Below are 18518 nucleotides of genomic sequence, written 5' to 3' on the forward strand. Positions count from 1 at the left end.
TCTTCTTGAGTGCTGCTATTAGCTTGTCCAGAGGGGAGGGGTCAGTTTCCTCCTGTGGGATGTACTGCTCATTGGCCTGCCGAATCTGTGTGTGTTTGGGGAGGTCGACCCAGCTATCATCAGGTGGAAACGGTTTGTCCAAAATTAGATTGGCTGAATTAGTCCAGTTAGTTGTTTCATGTGTGCCATACAGAACTGTGGAGTGAATTTCTGGATAAGGTTTTGTCCCTTATTATTTTATAAGCCAATCCCCATGGGTTGCTTGCATTTGTGTCTTTGACAAAGTTTGTCCGTGTCGCTTTTTTTCATGTCTCAATTTCTTTTACGTATATATTCTTTGTGGAGATATGTTTTATAAAGTTATGCAACTTCCTGTGGGGGCCAGTCTCTGTGTCGCTGGAACCTCCTTTGAGCTGTGTGAACCTCTCTCCTAAGCAGAGTGAGCTTGTGTGTCCACCATTTGGTAGTTGCTGGATGAAATCTTTTCTTCCTTGTGAATTTGTAGGCTGCCTTAATAATGGTGTTCTGTAAGGTGCTGACCAGCTCCTCTGCATGTTGCCCTCTATGTGCAGTTGGTTGGGGTTTGGGGAGGTCCTCCGTGATGGACCTGTCAAAAATTTCCCATTGCACATTCTTCATAGAGAATCTGACAAAGTCCATTGGCCTGCACCCTCTGCTTCTTGTTGGTAGTTCAATTTGTAGGTTATAAAGCAGTAGTCAGTGGTCACTAACTATCCAGTCGTCAATAACTTCCCAGGCATTAATCAGCATGGTAAGGTCTCTAGTCGTGTGGGCAATGTCAATATTGGTTTCCTGAGAGGGGCTGCTGTAGTAGTTAATCTGCTTGGCTGATTATGGATTGTTAGATTGTGGGCTATAATAAAGTCATCCAGGAGGTTTCCTCAGCATTTGTAGTTCGCTGTGCCAAGAAGAGGATTTGGCATTCATGTCGGCCACTATTAGGATTTGCTGTGCCCCAAGGAAATCCAGAGCATGCTCTAGATAATTTAGCATGTCATTCAGTCTCCTGAGGGAGGACTGTACAGCGATATGAAGTAGAAGGAGTGGGCTGTGTGTGTGTGATTTGAATACAGGTGGCCAGTTGATTACTTTTTGATGTAATCAACTTTGTAAGCTGAAAGGCCTTGCACCACAAAGACATCCAGATTCCTGTTCATGACCACTATACCTGTTTTGGGGTCAGTCGGTACCGGTTGTATCACCCATGTTTGGAGTGGGTAGCCAGATATTTTTGAGGTTGAGAATGGTTTCATTTTTGCCACAAAGGGTTCTTGTAGAAGTACCACGTCAACAGAGTGCTCTTCTGCTGCACGGCGAATCTCATGTGCAACTGCTCTCGATCTCTGTCCTGCAAAGCACTGAAAACATGTAATATGGTCAGACATCAGACATGTAACATGGTCAGACGTCAGACAATTCAGTTCAAATACTATGACCTGACTGCAGCATGAAGATGTGGAAAAATCTACATGAAGTAATGAATTTCAAATGCATTCTGCCCTCTGTGAATGTCCCTGGATAGCATTCTCGTGTCAAGGCAGTTTTCATGATGCAATCCTCCCCCCCCCTTTTTTTTTGGAGGGTCCCATCACCAGTGTTCATCTGAACATCCTTATAGATCATGTTCATCTCATAATGCTGATGTACTTGGATGAAAATGGACTGTTCCAAGACAATACCATAGCCCACAGGGTGAACTGTTTAGGAATGATGTGCAGCATCTGTCATGGCACAAATATTCTAAGTTTTTTGCCATTATTGTTAGGTTTAGCTTTTTCTTTAAATTTATTTAAACTTATTCTTAGACTTATTCTTATTCTTTAAACTTATTCTTAGCTTTTTCTTTAAACTTATTCTTAAAATATCTCAGATATAATTGTCATTTCCTACTCTACTATTTAACTCTTCAACCATTATTATTCTTTCTTTGTCATTAGTTCCTACTGCTCTTTATAAAATATTACACAGTCCAGTACTCTTCTAATTCATTTTTTTAAGCTTTCCATTTAGCCATATGCAGAGGCAAATTTCATCACCCAACTTAAATTCTGCCTATATAACCCTAATGGATAATGCTACCAAGCCAATTAAACTAGTAGCGAACTAATTATAAAAGCAAATTGCTACACCCTCATTGCATTGTATCTTACTTTTAGAATAAACTAATTATTGTTTAGCTGTGGCTTCCCCCAGAATTCTCAGAATTCTCCTTTTGGTTTCTGTGATGCCTACAATTCTGATATCATCAATACCTGATGATATCAGAAGTTCCACTAATTTTGCCCATGGTGTCGAGAAGTACACTATTCACTTCTCCATTGGTAAAACCACTTAACCTTTCCAGAAAGTGTGTGGATGTTGTAGCACTGTTGAAGTGACTTGCTCTTTGGTGCCAGTCACTGTTGAAGTGACTGGCACCAAAGAGCACTATAAGCAGGAAAGCATTTAAGTGAGACTCCCTCCACTTGGCATGACTGATCACATGACCAGAAAAAAAAAGAAGAAAAAAAAAAAGTGCTACAAGTGGGAGTGTTATAACAGAGTTTACTGTGTGTGTAAATTTTTTCAGATTTGTCCATTTATGAATTATCCCAAAATCTTTCAGTAAGTGCTGCCATCTCTTATCAGTGTTTCTAAGTAACTAAATACATAGCTTATAATAAATGGCAGCACAAAAGTAGATTTTAAAATCAGAGTAGGAGATCGCACCTTGAAGAAATTGTTCCCCAGTTTTGGCTTAAAAATGCTCAAAAATTCTCTGGAATTCAGATCCCAAAGTGAATGAAATTGAATAAAATAATACATAAATAGATAGGGAAGACATTTTTCTATACATTAAAATAATTTTCCTCGTAGTGATATTTATTCAGCCAATGGGAGAAGAGAGATGCAGTAATATGTAAGCGTGGTCATGCGCTATGTTTATCTAACATGACCACATGGTCCCATTCTTGATTTCCATATGTAACGTATTTATTTAAATAAACTAAATGCAACAAGGCATAATATTTTAAGAGTTTAAGATTCTATATCTATACACAGTAAGACCCTCGTATCCGCAGGAATACATTCCAAGACCTACAGTGGATATAAGCGAACACCTGCTGACCCCATATATAACGTGATTTTCTTGTACATACGTATAATAAAGTTTAATTGTATTTACGTATAATATATGTATATTATATACTTATATACGTATAATAAAGTTTAATTGATAAATGAAACACACAATAAGACATTACAAACATTAAATACGGTAATAATAAAGTACAGCAGACTCTCAATTTACTGTGATTGGATTAACTGGGATACTTCAAGACTCCAAAAAAAAAAAAAAAAAAACCAACTAGAAGTCATAAAATTCAAGTAATAACTAGAATAGTATAAACATATATTTTGCAAGTCATAAATAAGTGACAAGAACCTGCATTATAAGTTGTCATTGGGAGATTAGTGTACCTATTATCTTGCAACCCTCGTGTCTTCACACCTACCACTCAAAACAAAAGAGACCAAATGTTTAGTTTGATTTAGTGCATCGCATCGATTGTTGTGTTCTGTCGCACCACAAAAGGAAAAATTGTTTCGTTATCTATGTCAGGGATGTCAGAATTTTTTTTTTTTTTATAGTAACTTTTTTTTGTTTAGAAATCACAAAAATGATAGGCAAACGCAAGAGTTCTGCTTTCAAATTAAACAAAAACTTGATATTATTCAAAAGTTTGAAAATGGTACATCCGTTAAATCTTTAAAGAACCATTATAATGTTGATGACCAAACCATATGCGACATTGTAAAAATTCGATTTAAAATCGACATCATAAAAAATAAAGGGAAGCATTGTATTCGACATGCAAGTAGTACGCGTTGTTTTTTTTTTCCGTGGTTAACCGTGGATATGGGGGGGGTACAACTGTAATATCGGTGTAGATACACCATAGACAACTCTTAAAGAAAAACTACGATCATAATGTAAACGGCACCCACCGATGAAAAGCCAACTAGCCTTGAAACTGTGCTGTCTGGGTGTGGTACCCACCGAGAATGAATGACAATAGTCTTCTCTATTAGTGAAGGCATTAATTATTCGAAGTAGTGCAATAAATACATGGTAACTCGTGGAGGATGAGCACAATATGAGATACAGTTGAAATGATGCTTTTCACACTACGATCATAGTTTTTCTTTAAGAGTTGTCTATGGTGTATCTACACTGATATTAAATAGTAACATATTTATGTATTCATAGCTGAGGAAGAGACACGCAGAGTCAAAAGCTTCTGTAAGTATTTTATTTTATCAAAAGAAACGAGCGCAGCGAGCAGGGGCGAAGCCCCTAGTCATTACATTAAAAAAACAATAAATTTCTTATGAATTTTTCATTATTTTTTGCAATTTTTTTAATTCCGATTTCACTTTTGAATTTAAAAGTATTTATGTAGAAAGTTTCCATTTCTATGAATTTTCAAAATTTCATGAAAAAAAACTCTTGTCAGAGCCCACCACTAATGGAAAACTCGTTGCTCAGGGCCCAGAAGCTCAGGAAACCTAATACGAAAAGGGCTAAATAATACATGAAAAATACCCTTGTCATTTACCATATACTGTACATATAATGTATTAAAGCAAATCACAATTTTAAGCATAAGCATTTTAAGGTTAGTTTTCACATTACCATGTAAAAACTAAACTGTGTAAATGGAGGATTATTCTGCTTCTTTGAAGACATTTCAAACAAAAAAATTTAACCAACTACCAATTACAGCATATAAACAATGTGCCATAACTAACACAAGACTGATACTATAAATCATTGAAAAGAGAGGGGGGGGGGTAAACAGCCCTGCACAAACAGCAGAACTTGCAGAATAATTTCTAGGTTATTCGAATCTCTTTTTATATAACGTAAAACTTTCAGAAACTGCATATCAATGAGAATTCTGATTTTTTAAATGCTAGATTAATGAGATTTTATTGTATATTATAAAGATATATTACATACGTAATGAATAACAGTAACTTAACATTCAAGATTTAAATTTGTGACAAATGGTTGCAGTATTCTTACATAAGGGACTAACTAAAAAATATGGCTCAAGATTGATTCAAGCCTATATGACTGCTAAATACAGTTAATGATTGTATTTATTGCTGAAATGACGAATTGTAAACTCCTCCGAACTAGTGGGCACACCACAGCAGTGCCGGATTACGGCACGGGCTAGTAGGGCCCTTGCCTGGGGTGCCAAAAACAGAAATACAATGAGGCAAGAAATATAAATATCCCAAGTAAAAGGGTGCTGAAAAATCTTTCTGCCTGTAGCACATAAATACTTTGGTGTGGCTCTGCACAAGAGTATAAACACAAATAGATAAATACTAAATAAATTTTCTGTGTATACTCAAGGGTGACCACAAAGTCAGAGAAATGCAAGCATTGACTAATTTATATCTTCATATAGTGAATTCTTATTCTCAGAGGGCCTTCCATATAAGTTTATATTTATAGAAAGTAGGAACCAACACTGCAATAGAATAAATATTAAAAGATATATAAAATTTGCAGAAGTCTTGGACAAAAATTTACTGAAAATAGGAAAAAATTTGAATCAATGGTGGTAAAAATCCTGGTGCTTCAAAAACCATTCTGCAATTTAAACTAGGGTGATGATCAAGACAATGAACAGTAAAAGTGATATAAAGAAAATAAATTTCTGTTTATACTCCAAGATGGCCATAGTATCAGAAGTGTTCACAAGAGAAAGAGAGAGAGAGAGTACATTACAATGTAGTGATCACGAGCTTGAACCAAGCTCATATGACCATTTGAGTCAACTCAAATGCTTCCACAAATATACCCTTACAATGAGAGTAAACGGGCCTGTTGTACGGAAAACCATTTTACATAAGGAATAATAATAATAACGTATATATCCAGTAAAATATAACTTTAATTAAATAGTTTGGAGCTTTCAAGGCTGAACGTGCCTCTATGTCAAAAAATTCTAACAGAATGGAAACTTTAGAGATAAAATTATTTTAATGGACATAGAGTTGTGCATGCAGTGAGGCATGCGAGGGCACAAGGTAGGCCATTCAACCATTAGATTGGTGTTCATTGTTTCTGCATGGACGTCCTTGAAGACAACTCCCTATCTTGAAGACAACTGTTTTAAGTCTAGATAAGCACTGGAGGCAAAACTATGCACGTCCATGCAGCAACAATGAACACCAATCTAATGGTTGAATTGGCCTACCTTGTGCCCTCGCACACCTCACTGCACGCACAGCTGTGTCCGTTAAAATAATTTTATCTCTAAAGTTTTCATTCTATTAGAATTTGTTGACAAAGAGGCACATTCAGCCTTGAAAGCTCCAACTATTTAATTAAAGTTATATTTTACTGGATATATACGTTATTATTATTTCTTATATACCCTTACATTTAATCACTTGGCTTTGGTGGCTGTTCAAGTTAAAGGGTTAAATGTTTTGTTTCTCTATAAACTGAACTCTGAATTGTATAAAAAATATCACGTACTCAAGGTTTTGAGTGAGAGTATAAAAAAAAACTTAATGATTTCAAAAATAAAAATAAAAAAATTAGCACAAACACATGCCTATGTTTGTGGTGAATAAATACTTAGTGTACAAAAATAACAATTAGTTGATCTTTCACCATGATTACAGTAAGATATACAAGGCCTTTCTTTACTATTATTTTTTATGGTGTCATAAAAGTGGACAATGAAAGATCCTCTAAAATTCCTTTCAACAAACTTAATTGTGCATTATCTGGGATTCAGAATAGCAAATAAAATGAGGAAAACAGGAATCTACGAAAAAGCCAATCTATGTTTGGCAAGTTAGTAAAAATTTAATGAAGATATGCACAAAGAATGCTGGTTGAGAATAAGATATCTGTTAACACTGCAACTGATATATACATATATATATTTTTTAGCATTTTTAATTAATACAATATACATTACCTTGTGAAAATTCATCATAATCAATATATTTCCGCTTTGCATTATCAGTATTGTTCTTATTTTTTGAGGACAGTTCTTCTGACATGGCATTCTTTTCATTATTAGCAACTTCTGGAAACAGAAACTGCAAAATCCTATCAGCTGGCTCATTTCTTGGAGAAACATTTGTATCATTTGCTAAAGAACAAAAAATTAAGCTCTATGAAAGGTCTATCTTCTAACTAAAATAATACTATGAAAATATTCTTTAATTCCTGAACAATTCTTAAAATTTTTGAACATTAAACATTTGAAGCACAATATGCAGACAGTGCCAAGTATGTCCTTTTATTATTATTATTTTGGATTCTACAATACATCCCAGAATTTTGTTGCACATAATTTTTAAACACCCTGTGTGGATATATATACAAATACATAGGGTGTTCCATTGATATTGATTTACTGCATAACTTCAAATGGTGATTTTGGAGACAATTTTAAGATGAAAAATTTCATGTATCCACTGTCATTCCCCCCCCCCCAAGCTTAGTTTTAGAGATAACTTGAAATTTTGTGATTCACTTTCTATTAAATATTCTTTTTTAATTAATTTTTTTAAAATGTTTGATATTTTCAAAACATAGGTATTGAAAATAGAAAAATTCTAATGCATTAGGTAACAACGTAATTGAGAAGGTAGCTTTCATACTCCAAAAAGGTTTACAGCAAATGTTTAGTGTCCACCTCGAACCTCAAGATACACATGAAAATATCAAAAAAGCAGATGCAGAAACTCATAACAACTGATGGGGATTAGTATAGATTTCAGCTTAGCAGAATATTTTTTGAATGATCCTATATTGTAATTTCTTCCTGGTACATAAAAATCAATGGGATTTACATCTGTAGGGCTAGTAACTGGACTCACCAATATATCATTGGAAATGGAAACAGTGTACATTCAATCATGCTCTAATATAAACTGAAACATGAGTAGTTCTGTTAAGCTGCAGAACTTCAGAAATTTTGTAATTTATATCTAAAATTTAAATACAATAAAACAACTTTAAATTATAATTTCACTCACAAAATCTTCAATGGAGACTAAACAGAATGCAAAAATTAATCAAACTTGATACTTGCTTGCATGGTCACAGCCATGTAACAAAGTCTATTCCTTCTGCAATTTTAAAAATTAAGAAATGAAGGATTCTGAACACATGCTGGATATGCATGTGTTCAGATCCTTCTACAACTAGATCCCTGGAATCATTGGCTGAAACTGAGTTCATGCCACCATTGAATCAAAAGAAGAGCTCAGCCAATTGTGGCACTCCCTCTTGTTTGGTAGCTGTAGGTGATATTATCCTTGCTCTGCTGCAGTTCTGATCATGGAGAGTCTCACAGAGCTTCCAAAGCCAGTAGGCAGGAACTGCAAAATTAGCCATTATATTAAATAACTGGTAAATATTCATCTATTCAGTGAAGCATGGCTGAATTATAATCCTACCTGTGTACAATTCCCTACTCTGATCACTTAGAAGAAACTGGAACCATTTTGCTTGGTGAATGGGAACCTGGAACACTAATATATTTTATGACATTGAGATTTTCTTTTTGTTCTGTTAAGCTGAAGAAGGAAACAGAGCCTCAATAATTTGTTAACAGCCCCTTTTCGATACATCTAAATTGGCATAAAGTGGTACCAAAAAGTAATATGAATACAGGAACCCTCACCACGGGGGATAAGTTCCTGTCCCCCTGCAGTTGGCAAGCTGGATTTAGATAGGTCCCAAACTATCTAAATTCAGCATTTCCTCTAGACCTGCCTACGTGATTTACAAGAGGTGAGAGCACTGACTGCCAAGTTATTTTGTTTTAAAGAGACCAAACCAAATATACATATAAAAAAAAACAGCAACAATGCACACAAACTGTAGAATATTGATATGCAAATATAAAACAGCATTATCTCAAATTTACAGGCAGCAAACCTGTGATTAGAGTGGGATTCTTAAAAACAGAGATTAGTTTAACTTACCTAATTTTTCATCATGTCCCCAAAGAAATAATACTAGGGATACCATTTTTTTTCTTGTAAAATCCAGGATTGCATTTTGTTTTCTTGGGTTTTTGGTTCATCAGCAACTAAGACCATATTGTGCCATTGAGCGTTATGTATGTAGAAGTGTATGTTCACAAGCCAATTTTCATGTTGTGTGAGCTGATAAACCTGGAATAGCTCACAGCAGGAGGGGGTGGATCCTACTCCCTGTGCCTGAGACCAGATAACTATAGCCTTGACTGAAAAGGACTTTAGAAATTCCTCCAGTTATCAAAAGGGAACTGAACCCAGACCTCTCCAAATGAGTCAAGTGGTGAAACCACTATACTGTCATGGAGAAAATCAAATCCAGGGACAAAAATGGTTGTTTGAAGATAAACACTCAAACCTTGTTAGTATTATTATATTTATTTCTGAATTGGAAATATATACATAATGGGGTCAAAATGGTTCAATATAAAGAATATGACAGATAAACATATACAGTGATATATTTACAAGTAGAGAAATTATTTTTATAAATAAATGAAATTATTAATATATTTAATTAATAATTAAACAAATGAAATTATTAATGTATTTAAATTAGCATTAGTAAAAGCACATCATGCAAGAAAGCAAGCTTATATAGCATCAGCCAAAAAAAAAAAAACACCCTTCCCATTTCACACATCCACTTGCTTCAAATGTTTGTCTAGTTCTGCCTTGAATCTATTTAAGCTATCAACTTCTACGACAGATGGAAGTCTGTTCCAGCAATTTGCCTTTATCTGCTGGCTAAAGGCAAACTTGCACATCTATCCTACAACTGTCTTTCCTCAATTTCAATTTATGCCCTCTCAGGCGATTATTCTGAGCAAGAGGAAGAATTCCATCAGAATTGAGGATTAAACAAATGATATAAAATTAAAAATTAAATTAAATAATTAAAAAAATTAAAAAATTAAATTTAAAAAATCATTAAACAAATGAAATTAAATTAAAAATTAAATTAAATAATTTAAAATTTTAATAATTAAACAAATGAAATTATTAATGTATTTAAATAATTAAACAAATGAATCATATCAATATTAATATTCATTATATTATAAAGTAACAAATAAATAAAATAATTATTAAATTATGTGGAGTTAGGAGGAATATTCTGTCCTTGCATGTTTTTTTGTGGCCAGAAGGATTTAAATTGCTTACTTAATGCAATGGTCTCAACCTTAACAGTGGTACAAACTTTGTCTTTGCAACAAGTCAAGGTTTATCTGGCAGTCAGTGAGTATGCAATGAAATGCACTGGTATTGCACTACTTTCAAACAAATAGCATTACAAAAATGTTAATCTTCTATTTATTTAAAAGATGAGATAATGGCTAAATAGCAAGTTAATACCACCACTTTGCTTATTGGAGGCTTGAAGTGGTGAAGTGGTGAGGAGTCTGCTGACGAGGCTACTAGTGACGGTCGTGTTCCAAGCCGCTAAGTGGATTTTTCTTATTTATTGATTTGAAATTATTGTTTTTCTAAAAAACTTTTGATTTAAATTTAGTAGTATAACATTATTTTGTGATTTTTTGATTAATTTGGTGTATTTATTCTTTACTCGGCCTTGTAAAAGTATCGGTAAGGGTTTCCACGTGTTCGTAACTACCGCTACCGTTATTAACTTTCCCGCCATTGTGATACTGTACTAGATATACCGTAGGTTATATACCGTACTAGATAGCGTTAGTTGAACTTCGTTAGCAGTTAAATTGTACGTTTAAATAAATACATATAACGACTTAGATTACAAACGTAATATAATTAATAACATAACATAATTAATTAATAAATTAATAGAATCATGACTCAGACCAGAGCAGCAAAGCAAAAGGCTCAAGCTAATGGAAGTGCTGTGGCTCAGAGCAGAACTGAGGGGGGCAGTTGTCCTCTGACTCACAGCCTTATAAAATGCACTGTTTGCTTGATGTTTGCAGAGCAATCGGGTACGGGACATGATACTGCCAAGGGGGATGTCTTTGTGTGTGCGCGATGCAAGGAGTGTATCGATATCAGGCAACAACTCGGCGTTCTTTTGGGCCTATATGAGAGCTTGAAGGACAGGGTGGATGCCCTCGAAGAAACTAAATTGAGGGGCCCATCAAGCTCTCAGCTGCCCACATCAACGCCAGAGCTTGCACTTGGGCATCACGTGACACAGAGACAACCCCCAAGGCAGAATGCGCTGGTCCCGAAGGAACTAGTAGTTGTTGGTGACTCTATTGTCAGGGAACCGGGGAACATGCTTTGTAAAAAAGATAGGTGGAACAGGACCAGCGTATGTCTGCCAGGGGCAAAGGTTGATGACGTTGTAGAGCGAATATCATCTTTTAAGGGCACAAAAGGTGATATAGTTGTACACGTTGGCACTAATAATATTAAGAGTAGGAGACCGGCAGAATTACTTAACAAGTACAGGTCACTGTTGAACAAAAGCCGAGAATTAGGGTTGAATTTGAAAGTGTCTGCAATTCTGCCCAGACACGATAGGAGGGAGTATATGATGAGAGCCTTGTCGATCAATTCGGCCCTGGAAAGATTGTGCAAGGCTCAAGGGGTAGAATTTTTTTTAGCCAGGACTGTACTTGTTAACAGGAGAGATTGCTTCTACAGGGATGGGATACACTTAAATAGAAAGGGTGCAAGAATATTTGCTGATGCTATCGAGGCAGTGTTAGGTGGGTCGGAAAACTGCTAGCTTGGGGGGAGACAAAGACCAATAGATTGACAGTAGCCACTGGCAGAGGTGAAAGAGATTCTTGCACTGCTTCTATTAGAATGAGCAGAAGCCTGAAAAACAAGATGCATGGTATTTCAGAGACTGCTGGGAGCCATTGTGGTACAAGTAAACACATGGGTTGTGTTAGGGTAGCTAAGAATAGAAACAGGTGCAGGTATACTTGCGTGTACACCAATGCTAGGAGTTTAGTAAATAAATTTGATGAATTTGAGGTATTGCTCAAAACATCGAAGGCAGATATTGTTGGGATATCAGAGACGTGGTGTCACACAGATATAAGGGATGCGGAACTGCAATTTGGGGAGTACAACGTCTACAGAAAGGATAGACAGGATAGGAAGGGGGGAGGTGTTATGCTATTAGTTAAGAAACACATAAAAACCAAGGAAGTGAAGCCAGTCGATATCGCTGGACAGTGCAGTGTGGAGTCAGTTTGGCGTGACATAAACATTGGGAGATCAAAATTGAGAGTAGGAGTGTGCTATAGGCCTAATGACTCTGATGAGTATAATAAGGAACTGTACAGGGAAATAGAGTGGGCCAGTAAATCAGAGTGTCTTATAATGGGAGATTTTAATTACCCAGATATTGACTGGAATTTGGGGGCTGGTCACTCACACACTAGCAGGGCTTTTGTGGATTTATTGGATGATTGTTTTCTACATCAGCATGTTCGGGAGGCAACTAGAGGGAGTAATACTCTTGATTTGATTATCAGCAGTGATTCTTCATGCATTAAGAATCTGCAGATAAATGAACCACTAGGTGGCAGTGATCACAGTGTGCTGAAGTGGGATTTACTCAAAGAGGTAACTACCATTAGGGGTAAAGGGAAGGGTTATTGCTTCCGTAAAGGCGACTACGATGGACTGAGACAGTATTTAAATTCTATACAGTGGGACCAACTGATGATGTTACCAACAGCAAATTCAAAATGGGAAGCATTCAAAGAACTTATCTTGGAAGCTACTAGGCTTTACATACCAACTAAGAAATATTGTTCAAGGTTTAGGCCAAAATGGATGTCAGATGAACTAATGAGGCATATGGCAGAGAAGAAAAATGCATGGGATACTTACAAATTAACACATGACACAGAAGCCTATGATAGATACAAGTTGATATGCAACCAAGTTACAAAGGAGGTTAGGCAGGCGAAGGCAGATTACGAGAAATCCTTGGCAAGGGATGCAAAGAAAAACAGCAAAGAGTTCTTTACTTATGTAAACTCTAGAAGGAAAGGGATGAATCAGATTGGTCCACTTGATATTGATGGGTCAAGTGTTGATGATCCTGCTCAGGTGGCTAACAAACTAAATGAATATTTTGCATCGACATTCACACATGAGGAGTTATTCAGCGAGGGGAATGCCAGAGGTGTATTCAACTCTAGCAGTAAGTTACAGAATCTTGAAATAACTGGGAGTAAAGTGGAGGAGAAACTGTTGAAGATAAACACAAGAAAGGCACCCGGGGTGGATGGGATCTATCCAGTTATATTAAAGGAGGCAGCAAAGGAAGTAAGCAAACCCTTAGCCATAATTATGAGAGCTTCCTTGGACTCAGGGGAGGTACCCATAGACTGGAAATGTGCAAATGTGACCCCAATTCACAAAGGAGGATCAAAGGCTGACACAAGTAATTATAGACCTGTGAGCTTAACTTCTGTTCCAGGAAAATTAATGGAGGCACTGGTTAAAGACGCACTGCAGGATCATTTAGACAAGACTTCAGTTATAGCTCAGACACAGCATGGTTTTGTTAAGGGGAAGTCTTGCCTGACCAACTTGATTGGATACTATGATGCAGTCACAAAAGAACTGGATGCAGGGAATAACTTTGATATTATATACTTGGATCTTAGAAAGGCTTTTGATACTGTTGCACATGGAAGACTGCTACACAAATTGGAGCAGTGTGACATTGGAGGCAAATTGCTGCTATGGATAAAGGGGTGGTTGAGGGGGAGAAGACAGAGAGTGGTAATCAATGGACACTGCTCATCGTGGACTGATGTTATTAGTGGAGTCCCTCAGGGCTCAGTGTTGGGTCCATTATTGTTTTCTGTATTTATAAATGATATTGATGATGGTATATCGGGATTAATGTCCAAGTTTGCAGACGATACAAAGGTTGGCAGGGTTGTCAAGGACACTACTGACACTATGCTGCTGCAACAGGATCTGGAAAGGTTGAGCAGACGGGCTGAGAGGTGGCAAATGAAGTTTAACATTGACAAATGTAAAGTACTACACATGGGAAACAGCAACCCCAGAGCAACGTATCAACTCTGTGGTACAACACTGACAGTGGTAGAGAATGAAAGGGACTTGGGGGGTGGTTGTGCAGGCAGATATGAAGTTCTCTGAGCAGTGCAGATGGGCTGCAAGAGTAGCTCATGGAGTATTGTCAATGATATACAGGAATTTTTCCAGCAGGGATAAGGAGGTGATTATTCCATTGTATAAGGCGATGGTCAGGCCACACCTAGAGTACTGTATACAGGTCTGGAGGCCTCATTTCAAGAAGGATGTAGAGCTGCTGGAACGAGTACAGAGAAGGGCAACAAGATTAGTGAATGGAAAAAAAGGGGTGCTTTTACGAAGAAAGGCTTAAGTTTTGCAAATTACAGTGTCTGGAGACTAGGCACCAGCGAGGTGATCTGATAGAGGTGTATAAAGCCTTGAATGGTTTAAGCATGCTCAATGCTGATGGGATTCTTCCTCTAGCTCAGAATAATCACCTGAGAGGGCATAAATTCAAATTGAGGAAAGACATATGTAGGATAGACGTGCGGAAATTTGTCTTTAGCCAGCGGGTGGTTGGTTGGTGGAACAGACTTCCATCCCTTGTGGTGGAGGTTGATAGCCTAAATAAGTTTAAGGCTCAGCTGGACAGGTATTTTGAACGAACAGAGGGGTGAAGTGGAAGTGGTTTTTTTTTTTTTTTTTTTTTTTGGCTGATGCTGCATAAGCTTGCTTTCTTGCATCAAATGCCTCTACTAATGCTAATGCTAACGTTTTGTTGATGTAACATCATCTCAAAAGGATTAACCTGTCCATTAGTTTAAAGACAAATGTGTTTGAAAGCAGTGCAATATCATGACAACTAGTTGTGAAGGCAAAGTTTGTTCTGCAATTTTAAGAATTTCTAAGGCATCACAAATATCTTTTTTTCTTTAAGCTTCAAATCATCTTTATAAATAAGAAATAGCAAGGTCTGTAGAGTAGTAGTGGAGGAGGTGGTGGTGGTGGCATGTGATGCAAGAAAGCATGTGTATGAGCTTATGCAGCATCAGCCAAAAAAAAAAAAAAAAAAAAAACACCACATTCCCTCCAAATGCCTGTCCAGTTCCTCCTTAAATTTATTTAACCTACCAGCTTCCACAACGACAGATGGAAGTTTGTTCCAGCAATTAACCACCCACTGGCTAAAGGCAAATTTCTGCACATCTATTCTACATCTGTCTTTTCTTAATTTGAATTTATGCCTCCTTAGGTTCGTAATCTGAACAAGTGGAAGAATCCCATCAGAATTCAGCATGCTCAATCCATTCAAGACTTTATACACCTAAATCAGATCACCGCACAGGTGCCTAGTCTCCAGCCACTGCAATTTGCAGAACTTAAGCCTCTCTTGGTAAGAGGATCCCTTCATTCCCCTCACCAATCTTGTTGCCCCTCTCTGTACACACTCAAGCAAATCTACATTCTTCCTAAAATGAGGCCTCCAGACCTGTACCAAAGGTGCGGCCGACCATTGCCCTATACAGAGGGACAATCACCTCCTTTTCCCTGCTAGCAAAATCCTTATATATCATTGACAAAACCCCATGACCTGCCCTGGCAGCCTGTCTGCATTGCTCAGAAAACTTCATATCTGACTGCACAATTAATTCCAGGTCTTTTTCATTTTCTACCACCCTAAGTGTAGTACCACATAGTTGGTATGTTTCTCTGGGGTTACTTCTACCCACATGCATTTGTCAAGGTTAAACTTCGGTTGCCACTTCTTAGCCCATCTGCCCAAATTATCTAGATCCTGTTGCAGTAGCACACTGCCATTACTGTCATCAACAATCCTGCCAACCTTTGTATCATCTGCAAACTTCGACACTAAGCCTGATATACCTTCATCAATATCATTGATAAATATACAAAACAACAGAGGACCCAAGACCGAACCCTGTGGGACTCCACTAATAACATTAGTCCACGAAGAGCAGCACCCATTAATTACCACCCTCTGTCTTCTCCCACTCAACCATCCTTTTATCCATTGTAGCAGCTTACCCTTAATACCATTCTGCTCCAATTTGTACAATAGTCTTCCATGCGCAACAGTGTCAAAAGCTTTCCTGAAATCCAAATATATGATATCAACATTATTTTTTGCATCCAGTTCCTTTGTAACCACATCATAATATCCTATTAAATTGGTCAGACAAGACTTTCCCTTAACAAACCCATGCTCTGTCTGAATTATTGCTGCAGTCTTGTCTAGATGATCATGAAATGCATCTTTAACCAGTGACTCCATTATTTTACCTGGAACAGAAGTTAAACTAACTGGTCTGTAATTACTCGTGTCACCCTTCAGTCCTCCTTTGTGAATTGGGGATACATTTGCACATCTCCAGTCCGTGGGGATGTTGTTGTTGTTGTTGTTTGGTTTTTAGGAGCATTAGCAACTAAGGCCATATTGCTCCGGAGATATGCAGTGGTCATTCCCTGACCTTTCCGCATCCTCCGTATTTGGTGGCTCACGGGCTCGAACCCTGGTCTAATCAAGAAGCATGTACTACGCACTGCTGCTCCTGCCCACCTGGCTACGGAGGCGCCAGTCGGTGGGGACCTCACCTGAGTCCAAGTATGCTCTCATAATTATGGCTAAGGGTTTGCTTAGTTGCTTTGCTGCCTCCTTTAATATAACTGGATAGATCCCATCCACCCCAGGTACCTTTCTTATTTTAACTTCAACAATTTATCCTCCACTTTGCTCTCAGTTATTACAAAATCAGTAAGCACCCTGCTACAATTTGATAACCTTCTGCCATTTTCAAACCTTAATAACTCCTCGTGTGTGAATGTAGATGCAAAATACTCATTCAGTTTGTTTGCTACCTGAGCAGGATCATCAACAGTCGAACCATTGATATCAAGTGGACCAATCAGATTCGACCCCTTCCTTTTAGAGTTTATATCAGTAAAGAAATCCTTGCTGTTTTTCTTAGCATCTTTTGCCAAACATTTCTCATAATCTGCCTTCGCCTGCCTAACCTCCTTTGTGACCTGATTACAGACTAGCTTATATCTGCCATAGGCTTCTGAGTCGCTTGATAATTTATATGCATCCCGTGAATTTTTCTTCTCTGTCATGAGTCTCATTAGTTCATTTGATAACCATTTAGGCCTAAACTTTAAACAATATTTCTTAATAGGCATGAAACTTTTAGTAGCATCCACGATTAATTCCTTGAATGCTTCCCGCTTAGAATTTACTGTTGGTAACACAGTCAGTTGATCCCACTGCACAGAATTTAAAGGATAAGGAAAAATCAGAGCTGGAACTATGGTGAAGCGAGCAGGGCCCCAGGAACAGCATTTTAAGAGCACACTCGACCAGCTATGTGTGTTAAAATTGCTTTATTTTTGATTTCATTACAGTCAATTTAACAAACTTCTTTATACAGAATTTTTTTGAATTCCTCTTGGTAATTACATTTAAAATAGTTTCCGTAGAATGAAGAAACTTTTCATATAACAAACGGATTACAAGAGACAACTTTGTATGCACTATTCCCACCTCTGGCCTTTAGGAATTAGAAAGCTCAAATTAAGGGTTAAAGGGATTAACATTCCACAATGTTAGTGGTGCCTGTAAAACCTATGCAGCCACTTATCCCATATACCGAGAAGTTGCGCTAGTCAACATGCTTTCCATAGCCAGTCAGAAGATTAAGGCGTATTCCTGACACGGATAATTGCCTCTGGTCACGAATAATAGGCTGTGTTGTAGTTCCCCTTTACTTCAGCAATCAGTCATCTGTTTTTCGGAGAAGTGAATGATCTACACCTTTCAGTAAATTTTTCCTGTCTATGTTTACGTGGTCACAGTAAGTGAATATCTGTGTGGTTCTGAAATTTTGGACAGTATTCGAAGAACCAATGACAGTAGCGATGTTGGGGGAAGGGAAATGAGGGCAACTAAGATATTAAATAAACTTTCCGAAGATGAAATGTTGGCAGATTTTGAAACTGCATTGAGGCCTTCACTGTGAAGAAAATGTTCCAAAATATAATAGCATACAGGCAAAATTATTATAAAAAAATGAATTTGCAACTTTTGTACCATGTTCAGCCCAGTCTTAATTATTGTTCAAAGAATATTTACTTTTTTTTTCTGGTTCCACTAGTCGCTGGAAAATTTAAACGAATCCTTTAAAGATTTCACTTAAAGGACATATGGACACAAGATGTCGTCCAAAGAACAAGCTATAAAATCTTTGTTCTTACAAATAACAAAAGTTTCAACAGAAATTAAAGGTTTCAAAAATCATGTTTTATCAGTTTGCAGGATATAAAACCTGTAACCCCTTTTCAACTTCTCCAATTCATTCATGGGTATCGTCTAAATCTATTGCAAATTTTTCTTACCCTGCCTGTAACAGTAGCTTCTT

The 18518-nt window shown here is 37.1% G+C and overlaps 1 protein-coding gene across 1 annotated transcript in view; it reads right to left on the reverse strand.

Annotated features, from left to right (window-relative positions):
- cutlet (chromosome transmission fidelity protein 18 homolog) overlaps positions 1-18518 on the reverse strand; it is a 404162-nt gene that overhangs the window by 359319 nt on the left and 26325 nt on the right. Inside the window, exon 2 of the mRNA XM_090380385.1 lies at positions 7017-7193. Coding sequence (XP_090236511.1) covers positions 7017-7193 — 177 coding nt within the window. The remainder of the gene's footprint in view (positions 1-7016; positions 7194-18518) is intronic.

Source organism: Mastigoproctus giganteus, chromosome 8 (assembly GCF_048544385.1).
Source record: "Mastigoproctus giganteus isolate SK-2022 chromosome 8, ASM4854438v1, whole genome shotgun sequence".
NCBI classification, from domain to species: Eukaryota; Metazoa; Arthropoda; class Arachnida; order Uropygi; family Thelyphonidae; genus Mastigoproctus; species Mastigoproctus giganteus.